At 49.3% G+C, this 12,047-nt stretch overlaps 1 protein-coding gene across 1 annotated transcript in view; it reads right to left on the bottom strand.

Annotated features, from left to right (window-relative positions):
• Nucleotides 1-303: 303 nt before the first annotated feature.
• The window catches only part of LOC130381631 (NUAK family SNF1-like kinase 1), a 14,792-nt gene continuing 3,048 nt past the window's right edge, over nucleotides 304-12,047 (bottom strand). Inside the window, exons 2-7 of the mRNA XM_056589325.1 lie at nucleotides 9,476-9,596; nucleotides 8,452-8,603; nucleotides 6,693-6,758; nucleotides 6,180-6,299; nucleotides 3,823-3,955; nucleotides 304-3,447 (exon numbers count right to left, since the gene is read on the bottom strand). Coding sequence (XP_056445300.1) covers nucleotides 2,243-3,447; nucleotides 3,823-3,955; nucleotides 6,180-6,299; nucleotides 6,693-6,758; nucleotides 8,452-8,603; nucleotides 9,476-9,596 — 1,797 coding nt within the window. The 3' untranslated portion in view covers nucleotides 304-2,242. The remainder of the gene's footprint in view (nucleotides 3,448-3,822; nucleotides 3,956-6,179; nucleotides 6,300-6,692; nucleotides 6,759-8,451; nucleotides 8,604-9,475; nucleotides 9,597-12,047) is intronic.

Genomic DNA, 12,047 nt, shown 5'->3' on the forward strand with positions numbered 1-12,047 from the left:
AAGAAAAGGCTGATGTGGCTGCGCGGCTGTCACTTCTAATCAAGGCGCTAAGGACGTGGCTTAGCAAGCAACGCTTCTAAAGACGTCTCCCCCCCCCCCCCCCCCCCCCCCCACAAGGCTGATGGTCTCTCTGGCTGAGTCCTATCTAGTCAAAAAGCTCAGACAGACATTCACTGCACGACATTCAGATATATAGAGCTAGGCTAGGCAATTTGGAGAAACAGGCTAGAGTAAGCTAGATTTTGAAAGTATCCAACTGAAAAAATACCCCCCCTCCCCCCTTCCCTTCATGCCTCCCGCCAAAAACACATGACTAGCTTAGCGATAGCTAGCTTTAGCAATAGGTCGAACTAGCCTTGAGGAAGACTCAGTTCGTATAGGGCAGAATGCGCGCAGGTAGGTAGTTAGGCTGACTGGTAAACCATCCAATAATTTAAGTTGATGTTTAAACAAACTGACATTTAGTAAAAAAGAACATTGAATCGTCTCCCATTCCTTTTCAAGGCCTTTAGATGTTTGTTCTAAAAAAAATCCAAAATACGAAAAGAATACCAAAATATCTCATTGTCCATCGTTTCTCGATTCATGATACAGCAAACCTAGCCACGCCTGATGTGAAAACCCACTTAGTACACTAGGACATTTTTCTACTTGAGTCATTCAAAGTGGATTCAAAGAGGGGGCTTTTCTGTTCTGATGAGGCCCGTGCAAGGGTGGTGGACTGGGGAGACTGGGTCTTCCGTCCTTTCTAGGTTAAAGGGCCGTGTTCCTGTGGAGTTCCACTGCCAGGCACACATACCTAAGGGGTCCACTGGCACATTACTGCTCCTAGAACTATGCAGGCCACTTGGGAGAGCGAGTCAACACCGGAGACTGTGTTAATGAAGGGGTAGCCGGCGGTAGGGCTGTGTGAGAAGGAAGCAGCTAGCCCAGAGCCAGTGGTTCACACAGCCACAACACATATACTGTACTACCAGGTTGGGATTGGTTGACTGACAAATTCGTTTTTTTCTTTCCTTTTGTGTCAACGCCAGAAGCATAAAATTAACCGGTTCTAGAACTTCGGGAATTTCTGATGGTTTTTTTGCTGCACATTCGCACTGAACCCCAGCAGACTTCACTCATTCTTTGTGAATCTTCCATCTGGGCCAAAGTCCATTACTTACACAACTGATGGATTCGGGGTTAGTGGGGGACTTTTACTTTCTTAACCTGGGAGCTCCACCTCTACACTAAGCCAACAGTGGTCGTGCGTTAGAGTCCGTCTGGAACGGAATGGGCTGGACGGCGTTCCCTGGACGGGCACTTCCTTTTAATCAACGTGGATCGCGAAAAGCGATTAACCTTGACCCTGAGTCAACAGCAGCTCTCTCCACACGCCCTCCTATAGTCAAAACAAAACATTTATGGAACCGCAGAACTTTCCTGCTTATGCAAGTCTATCAAAAGTACACCGATAACTCTCCCGACATTGAGTTTCTTCAAGTGAGCAGACCTAGAAAGAAAACCAACCTTATACTGTTGGTTTTTTTCTTGACAAACCAACTGCACAAATACAAAAAAAATCAAAAGAGACTCCATAGCAACTACTATTCTCTTATCGCTATAAATTAAATGCTGTAACGTCGAGCATAGAGACACATTCTAGATCTGTTTGGCAGTTCACTCAACAAATACATTTCCTCTACTCCTCGCCTTCCCAAACAATAAGTATCCCATGTGGAAATAGGTTCGGAGAAACGGGTTCCTAACCAAACAGATCAATAAATAGTGTACACGTGTAAAGCCTTAGCAGTAATTCTACAGGTATGCTCCGGGATGTGCGAACTGGTTTGTGGAGACTTGACGGGTGGGACAGTAACTTTGACTTCAGTGCTTTCAGACGACATCTGTCCTTAATGGGGAGAGTGGGGTGCAGAGTTCAGAGGTCAGCCTGGAGTTGTCCAAAAACAGGGTGAGGATTCTCTACCAGTGTGAAGACGTAGATCGCTTGGTTGAAATCATGTGTGTGTATATCGTAACACTTTTAGCAGTTCACTCTGACACCAGAAAAGAAACAGGCCAAAACCAGTAAAATGGGGTTTCAACGGCGACTGGTGAAGGGTTGTGCTTGTTTCAGTGACAGCCTCCCTACAAGAGATAGCTCTTTATGCGTCTCTTTGTGTTTGTGTGTGTGTGTGTGTTAGTGTGTGTCTGTGTGCACGGCAGTCCAGTCCACACCCACACACACAGCCCCGGGGGTCTAGGTCTCCCTCATGGCACAGCTGATGTCCAGCGCCTGCTGGTACACCTGCGTCACGTCATCCATGTCCCCCAGCAGGGAGAAGCTCCCGTTCTCCCCCGGGGAGCCGGGCGACTGGGTCCCCTGGCTCACCTTCCCCCCCCCGTGGGCCGGCCCCTGGAGGCCCCGGAACCCGTCCGGCTGCAGCAGGTCCTCGGCCGACAGGCACCCTCTGATGCTGCCGGGCCGGGGGGACCCGGGGGGCCAGTCCAGCCCGCCGAAGGAGGACGCCCCCGGGAGGCTCGGCGTGTCCTCGGAGATGAAGCCGGAGGGCCGGCTCTGGCTGCGGGACAGCCCCGCCTCGCCACCGGCCCGGCTGCCGGCGGAGTCGGAGCGGAACGCCGTGGAGCAGGTCTTGCCGTCCCGGTGGTGGGTGTTGGACGAGAACTTGCCGTTGCGCTTCAGGATGCCCTTCCTCCCCGCGCCCCTCTTGGACGGGGAGCTGGCGGCCGGCGTCATGGCCACGGTGGGGGCGGCGCCCCCCTGTGGCTCGGAGGAGTCGCTGCGCTCGCTGGAGGAGTAGTAGCCGGACTCTCTCTGCTGCTGCTGCTGCTGTAGCAGCAGGTGGTTCTGCTGGCTGTTCTTCAGGATGCCCTTCTTCGGCAGCGTGGGCACCATCTTCGCCGGGGAGCCGCCCAGACAGCCGTGATCTTCGTCCTCCTCCTCGTCGTCCTCGTCTTCGTCGTCCTCGTCGTCCTCGTCCTCCATCCCGACCTCGCCCCCCCGGAAGCGGGCGTCCCCGTCGGTGAAGTGCAGGGTTCGCCTCAGCTCCAGCTCCCCCAGGCTCTGGGAGCGGTGGTCCGACGCCCGGGTCTTCAGGATGCTCTTGGGCCTCTTCAGCGCCTGCTTGTCCTCCCCCGCGGGGGTGGGGTGGCGCGGCCCGCACTCGGCCTCCGGCCTGGTCGGCTTCTTGAGTCTGCGGCCGACGTAGGAGGAGCCGGGGGACGGCGCGGGCTCCGGCCCGGCGGCGGCGGCGGCGCCCGACGCGCGGCTCTGCCAGTCGATGAAGCGGGCTAGCATCGGGGACCCCTGGCTGGGAGGGCCCTGGCAGTCGCACACGCTGCTCTTCCAGCCCCAGTTGACCCACCAGTGGTTGGCGATGTCCTCCACCGTGGCGCGCCGCTCGGGGTTCACCATCAGCATCCAGCGGATCAGCCCGCGGGCGTCTGAACGAGAAGACGAGGGTTCAAGGAGCCGTCGGGGCCAATCGCTGCACACGAGAAACGCCCGTGGCTTCTCAAAGTTAACAATCACACCCTTTATCCAAGTTCAAGTTCAAGTTTATTATAGAGCCCTTTAAAAAAAACACTTGACCAAAGTGCTGCACAATTCAACTATCTTGTTACAAAACAAACCAAATAAAAACAATTAAAGGCACAAAAGGTCGCACTACACAATAATCTAATTTTTATGGAGTTAAATGCAAGAGCATAGAAATTGGTTTTTAGGAGGGATTTGAAGATGGGCACTTCAGCAGACATCCGTACACAAATTGTAACAAGATGATTAGAAGGAAGAGGACGGATATCGTCTGATGTTACCTGACGACTGGGTTGGTTCCTTGTAGTCCCCATTGCTGATCTGCTTGATGAGTTTGATGTGGTCCCCCCCGTCAAAAGGCATGGTTCCATAGACCAGTGTGTAGAGGAGCACTCCCAGGGCCCAGCTGTCCACCTGGAGACGATGGGCACACAGCATATACAATATGAGACTTTGCAGGTTAAAGCAGCATTATTTTATTCATCGACCACTAGGGGGAGTAAAGTACCCTCAAAATGAATCCCTTCAAACAGTGGAAGAAAATGTTATTACATTACTCTCTCTACGAATCATATGAAACATCTATGTATTCTATTAATCATAATCACATCAAACCCTCCTAAGCATTACTCACTGGGCTTTATTCTCAGTATCAGACCATCTGAAGCCAATGCCCACTGTCGGCTCCCCCACCTCATAGATTCTGCCTTGTTTGTTTGTCTTGGCTGAGTCAGCTACAAACCTGTGTGTGTGTGTGTGTGTGTGTGTGTGTGTGTGTGTGTGTGTGTGTGTGTGTGTGTGTGTGTGTGTGTGTGTGAGTGTGTGAGAGAGTGTGTTTCATAACTGAATTTTTATCATCAGCATCAGTGTCTCGGTTTTGAAACAAAAGGAATAAAAAAAACGGGGGAAGTCCACTCCCCTGTTGCACTTCATGGGAAGCAGTGTGTGTGTGTGTGTGTGTGTGTGAGTGTGTGTGTGTGTGCGGGTGTGCGTGCGTGGGTGCGTGTGTGTATATGTGGGTGTGTCCATGCAAGATTTTACTGATGGCTTGGTGATGGGTGATTAACATCTTTCCGCCCAATTGGCGAAGTTTCAGGAATCCATAGGTCTACATGTTGCTGGTGTGTGTGTGCGTTTGCGTGTGTGTGATTTTGTGTGTGTGTGGCCCAACCCCGAATGAGCAGACTTCCTACCGGCTGGGACAATATGTTAAAGTTCAGTTTAGTCTACCCACCCATACACACTGCCACCCCCCCCTCCCCCCCGATTCCCCCGTTCCATTTTGACCGGGGGTGAAGCTGGACTTCAACGGCTCTTTGCTATTCAAGGTTTTACATGAGTGAGGGTATGAGGGCAGGGGATGTCTGTGTTCTGATCGAAGTACCATCAACCCACACACACACACACACACACACACACACACACACACACACACACACACACACACGCACACACACACACACACACACACACACACACACGCACACACACACACACACACACACACACATAAATCTTGGGTAGTTTGACCCCTGCGATGGTTTCTCGGTCGAAGAAACACAATTTCATCCATGAGATACTGTGGGTCTGATCTGTATCCAGGAGCCTGCTTCTAATTTCAGATCAGGGCTCCGCTATGGGAAACAACATGGAGGTCCACGGGCTGATATGTAGGCCTTCCAATAAGGCCATGTGCTTCATCTCACTGAGGATAATTACGGGTGGTGGAGAGTCCCTGATGAAGTGGTCCAGTTCCTTCCTTCCTTCCTCTTGCTCCCCCTTTCTCTAGGTGTCTCACCCTCTGTGTGTGTGTGTGTGTGTGTGTGTGTGTGTGTGTGTGTGTGTGTGTGTGTGCGTGTGTTTGTGTGTTTCTCTCTCTCTTTCTTTCTCTCTCACTCTCACTCTGTCTCACTGTGTGTGTGTGTGTGTGTGTGTGTGTGTGTGTGTGTGTGTGTGTGTGTGTGTGTGTGTGTGTGTGTGTGTGTGTGTGTGTGTGTTTGTGTGTCTCTGTCACTCTCTCTCTCTCTTTCTTTCGCTCTCACTCTCTCTCTCTCTGTACATTTCTACTTGCGAACTGGAAGTTACATTTCTTTTGATACATGTTGGTATAAAAGGCAGTGGTTCTCAATCGGTGGCTGGCGTGCCATAAGTGGCACAGTACAGGCCCAAGTGGGCCATGACATGGCCACGATATATTGTCTCTAAAAGTTATGGTTGTATGCATTTGTATTTCAGCTGCTGAGCTAGTTACTAATGAAGTCATACTCAAACTCATGAAATCAATTATTAGTTACAAGTGAATTCGATTGTTAGCAATAAAGCCTACTGGGTTAAAGACTGAGAAGGGGAGGTTACTGCGTTGAAAAACCACATCAACGTGCTTTCGTCGTATTACTGTCGCTGAGCACCCGATAGAAAAAGAGATGACACACCTCAATCTTATTCCTCATATAGAATCTCCAATTTAGATAGAGAACTGACCTCACGTAGCACAGAGATGAGAACATATTGCTTCTCTGACTTCACTGACGGGTTGATGGGTCCTGGTAGAACGGCAGCTCCACAGAGAGGCGGCTGATGGCAGGAGCAAGGTTGGGGAACGCCCTGCTTAAGGGCACAGGGAGCAGGGGAATCGTACCTCCGGGCCGTGGTAGGGCCGTCCGTTGACGATCTCGGGGGATGCGTAGAGAGGGCTTCCGCAGAAGGTCTGGAGGAACTTGTCCTTGTGGTACAGGTTGGAAAGGCCGAAGTCTGCGATCTGGGGCGAGGAACGCAGAAGGTGAGGGTCGTAAAACCAGGACGATAGACGTGGTTTCTGCCGCCGTAAAACAGTGCCGTTGATGGTATGTTTGTCCCTTTTGGTTTGACAAAATTTAAACATGCACATTTGTTTGCTTTTCAATTAAATCCTTTAAAAGAAAGAAAATAATAATGACATCATTCATTAACAATTTCTCTGTTTCAAATTTGCATTTTCCGAGGTTCAAATTTGCATTTTCCAAATTCCTTATTCTCGAACAACCTAAGAAAAGAAAGTACAACATGTTTGTGCATGTGTGCGTGTGTGGCCACAGCCTCTTTGGATCAGAGCCACATCGCTCCAGGGTTAAGGTACACGAAACATTAGCTCACAGCAGCAACAGCACCTCACCTTAATGTTACAGTTCTCATCCAGAAGCACGTTCTCCAGTTTCAGATCTCTGTGTACAACGCCGTTCTGCAACACAAGACCAGAAACCACACACGCTTTTATTTTGAAAAACACGACAAACACAATGGAAAAACAAAGTAGACGTCATCTTCTCGTGCCACAACCGGGGGTGACATCACCTGGGGAACTTCAGAGAGCCGGCTCACCTATAAACAGCTGACAATAAACAAACTGGGGTTCGTGCTGAGGGAGTGACCTCATGGGAAACAGTGAGACCACTGCTCCACATTAAGAGGGGCACCGAAGTAAGCAAATGCTTGCGGCCACAGCGCCACATTGTCCCTCACACACACATGCAATGCATGATGGGACATCAGATTTATTTTAGGTACAGCTTAAGGAAAGGTGACAGATGGCGAAATGGGGCACGTTCCGTCTATTTATATGAACACGACACAATTAACTGTACTGAAGGCACACACACACAGACACACACACACACGCATACACACACATACACACACACACACACACACACACACGCACACGCACACGCACACAGACACGCACGCACGCAGACACACAGACACGCACGCACACACACACACACACACACAGACACACACACACACAAAGTTTTAAGTGACTGAAGTGGCCGGGCCACTCAGCTGCTGGTGACATCCTTGCATTGAGTGTCTGTACGTGTGTACGTGTGTGTGTGTGTGTGTGTGTGTGTGTGTGTGTGTGTGTGTGTGTGTGTGTGTGTGTGTGTGTGTGTGTGTGTGTCATCATGGTGAAAATGCCAAACACAACAAGCCCCTCCCCCTTCCAGCTGAGAGGAAACCAGTTCCTCTCTTGCGTCCGAGTTCCAGGAAGGAGAGCAAGCGGAAACACAGAGAAGGGGGGGGGGGGGGGGGGTGGAGGAGGAGGGGGGGGGAGGAGTGGGTGGAGGGGGATGAGGAGGAGGGGATGAAGGAGGGGGGGTGGAGGAGGAGGTGGAGGAAGGGAAGGGGAAAGGAGAGAGAGAACAGGGATGTAGGTCCAGGAACTGCCCCAAGCAGGGCGAGCAAAGGAAACAGGTGGAGTAGAACGCTTAATAAGGAATGAATATACAGAGCTGACGTAGGAATGGGGTCATAGGTGGGAACCAGAGGAAACAGGGGTGTAGGTCTGAGGAAACGGTCATCGTGAGAGACAGATTTGAGGCTCCTAAGAGACCAGACACACCCCCAAAGTCATATTTCACTTTCTATTTTACCGTTCATTTATTTAGACATTTAATTAAGAAGTTGAGCCTTTCCACCAACATAAACCAACAGAAATATGGGCTCCATAAAAATAACAATTTTAGTTTTCATTAAACTTACCAAATGAAAGCACACAATAGTAACTTTCTTTTACTCTTAAACACTTATATCATGTAAAATAATCTTTTTTTATTTATTTCTTATTTCTTATGTTTATTTATTTATTTAATTATTTTTTCCACAATGTCTTGTTTTTAAAAAAATGTATGATGACTATATGCTCTGTAAGGTGACCTTGGGTGTCTTGAAAGGTGCCTCTAAATTAAATGTATTATTATTATTATTTAATAATAGATTCTCACAGAACATTCTGATTCAATCATTCAACCAGACCTAATAAGATGCTTTGATCAAATGAAAACATCTTTAACTCGAGAATAGCGAGCTAACTTTAGCAGCAGCAGCAGCAGCAGCAGCACCGTGCTAGCGTTGCGCGGCGTTTCCGTGGTTACCTTGTGACAGTGATGGACGGCCGAGACGATCTGCCGGAAGAAGTGTCGCGTCTCGCGGTCGCCCAGGCGACGCCTCTCGCTGATGTAGTCGTAGAGCTCGCCCTTACTGGCGTACTCCATCACGATGACGATCTTGTCCTTGTTCTCGAACACTGGCGAGCGGAGGACGGAGGGGGGAGAGATGGGAGAGGGGAGAGATGGGAGGGGGGGAGGGAGGGGGGAGGAGAGAGAGGGAGACATTTTAGCTCAGTTTGTAAAATAGTGCGTTTATCAGACACTTTTGTCCAAAGCAGCCCAAAGTGTGTTTTGGATATGTGTTATTAAGGAGAAGGGCCAGGGGTTAGAGAATGTGCGTAGGATGGCCTAACAGGAAGGCTGTGGACATCGGGGATCGAACCCAGTAACTTTTCAACCCTGGATGACTCTAGTTTACACATTCTATTCGCTGAATCAGTGGGATTTTTTGACCTTTTCACTTTTTGGCATCCCGCACAAACACACAGGCAGAGGCAGACACACAGGAGCGTCCAGCTAACAGTCACACACACACACACACACACACACACACACACACACACACACACACACACACACACACACACACACACACACACACACACACACACACAGGCGTGTCCACCTACACATACATGCATGCACACACACACACACACACACACACACACACACACACACACACACACACACACACACACACACACACACACACACACACACACACACACACACACAGGCGTGTCCACCTACACATACATGCATGCACACACACACACACACACACACACACACACACACACACACACACACACACACACACACACACACACACACACACACAGGTGTGTCCAACTACACATACATGCACGCACACACACACACACACACAGGTGTGTCCACCTACACATACATGCACGCACACACACACACACACACACACACACACACACACACACACACACACACACACACACACACACACACACACACAGGCGTGTCCCCCTACCTTCGTAGATGGAGATGATGTGGGGGTGACGGAGGGCCGACATGATCTCAATCTCCCGTCGGATGTGGACCATGTCCTGCTCATCCTTGATCTTCTCCTTCCTGATGGACTTAATGGCCACCTGGGAGAGAGAGAGAGAGAGAGAGAGAGAGAGAGAGAGAGAGAGAGAGAGAGAGAGAGAGAGAGAGAGAGAGGGAGGGAGGGAGGGAGGGAGGGAGGGAGGGAGGGGGAGAGAGAGAGGTAGGAGGGGGGGAGGGAGGGAGAGAGAGAGAGATAAGAGGGAGGAAGAGAGAGAGAGAGAGAGAGAGAGAGAGAGAGAGAGAGAGAGAGAGAGAGAGAGAGAGAGAGAGAGAGAGGGAGGGAGGGAGGGAGGGAGGGAGGGAGGAAGGGAGGGAGGGAGGTAGGAGGGGGGGAGGGAGGGAGAGAGAGAGAGATAAGAGGGAGGAAGAGAGAGAGAGAGAGAGAGAGAGAGAGAGAGAGAGAGAGAGAGAGAGAGAGAGAGACGGAGAGCGAGAGAGGTAGGAGGGGGGAGGGAGAGAGAGAGAGGGGGCGAGAGAGGTAGGGAAGGTGGGAGAGATAAAGACAGAGCAGTTAAGCACTTTGCATTTTACTCTTTTATAGGTATCTATAAAAGAGTTAATCATTGAATAATTAATTGTTCATCTTGGATAGTTCATTCAGAAGCAAAGTACAGTTTCTGGCATTTCTACAAGTCTTTGCACGAAAATATTTAGATCGCAAAAATAAAAAGATTAAATATTTATATATTATATTATAACATTGGAAATAATGTACCTCAAGAGAGTTCTTCTAAGTTCAATATTATTAAAAAAAAATCAATTTTCAGCTTCTCAGTTACAGTCCTGACAAGCCCTGGTGCTCACACTGGCCGATCGATAACACACTGAATCACTGCTGGAGTGATGCACTGACAAGACCCCACAGGTCCCATCTGCTGGCGTACGGCCGGGATCACAAGGTCAAGAAGGAAAATAAAAACATGACACGGTCTCTAACGGAGCGTTTGATTACCGACCCCTTCAAGTTCAAAGGTCACGCTGTACTAGGGTTGGGGGGGGCTTTAGCTCTGAAGTGTTCACGGGCACGGCTTTCTCTTAAATCGTTAAAATTGCCCAGAAATGCATTCCAAAAATAGCCCAGCCTTCACCATTAGAACCCCCCCCCCCCCCACACACACACGCGCACGCACACACACACACACACACACACACACACACACACACACACACACACACACACACACACACACACACACACACACACAAACAGATTGAGTGTCCAGGCCGTCTGTGCAAAAAAACAAAATAGAACAACTAAGTAGACCAAAGCCTCTTTCCTGACGTGACCCAACTTTTACTTTGAAAAATGGATGAGGGTTGCCCTAACAACCTTGGAGGAAAAAAATAAAATAAATAAACCCTTGTTTTTTCCTCTTCTACGGCGGTCCACGGAATGGAGCACAGCCCTCTGGAGACAGACTTATCTGAGCCAGTTATTAATAGATGTTCCATTAGTGCCAGCAGACCCAGAGGCCCTCTCTGCCAGTACCGGACCGGCCCTGAGGTCTCCGTCTGAGTGCCTGAAACCCGCCGCTCGGTACCGTGCCCCTATCCCGACGCACCGTTCAACAACACCAATGCTTGTTATCCTCCTTCCAACTGGCGTCGCAGAAGGTTTTTCCTGGCCCTGAGGCTGCAGTGAGGGGACTCTGGGTGCTCTAAGGATGGGGAGGCTGGCTCTAGAAGTGGTCAGAGGCTGGGTGTTGGAGAAAGGTTCTGGGTTCGAGCCCCGGTGTAGCCTTAAACCTGCTGGTTAATGGCATGCATCTGAATATATGATGGAAGCGTGGCTATATTACTGAAAAGAAAAAGGAGATAAGATACACGATTAGCTGCTTACAGCTCGACTTTGGTTGACGTCACTCAACTAATGAGACACTGTTGGAAAATTGCGTTAGCTATTCATTTACCTTTATTTCTTGCCAAGCAACTTGGTTTGGACATTCCCTTTAAAACAATGAATCCAGAGGGGAATTAACATAATAAGTTACCCCGATTTATAAAGTCAAACAAAGCAATAGAATGCTTCCTTCCGTGCTTTCCCATGATTCATGAGCGGGGATTTTACAATACAGGTAGAAGCTGAGGAAAACCGAACTATTTAATCTATTTGGGAACATACTTTGGGAACATGCGGGATCGTTTCCGGGCTTTTAAAAGGGTTTGAGACAGGAATGCGGAAAAAAGGAAATGGCATTCAAAGAATGCCGAAAGGAAGAATTGCTGAGTAAAGTGTGCTGTTCCATATTTTATCAGACACATCATTCAACTCACTCCTTTTTAGGACATTGGGTGACAAAGTGCAGGAAGAGAAAATATTGCTCTACATTATTCGACTCGAGGGCTAATTTCCGTGGCCGTCTAGCCATATCAGCGGATTATGTAATAACCTTTTAGATAAGTCAAGACGATGGCCAAACGACTCAGCATCATAAGCTCATGTGGTAAATGACAAAGTATGGGATTTAGAAGAAAACGAACAGTTCGTTGTA

This window comes from Gadus chalcogrammus, chromosome 4 (genome assembly GCF_026213295.1).
Source record: "Gadus chalcogrammus isolate NIFS_2021 chromosome 4, NIFS_Gcha_1.0, whole genome shotgun sequence".
NCBI lineage: Eukaryota > Metazoa > Chordata > Actinopteri > Gadiformes > Gadidae > Gadus > Gadus chalcogrammus.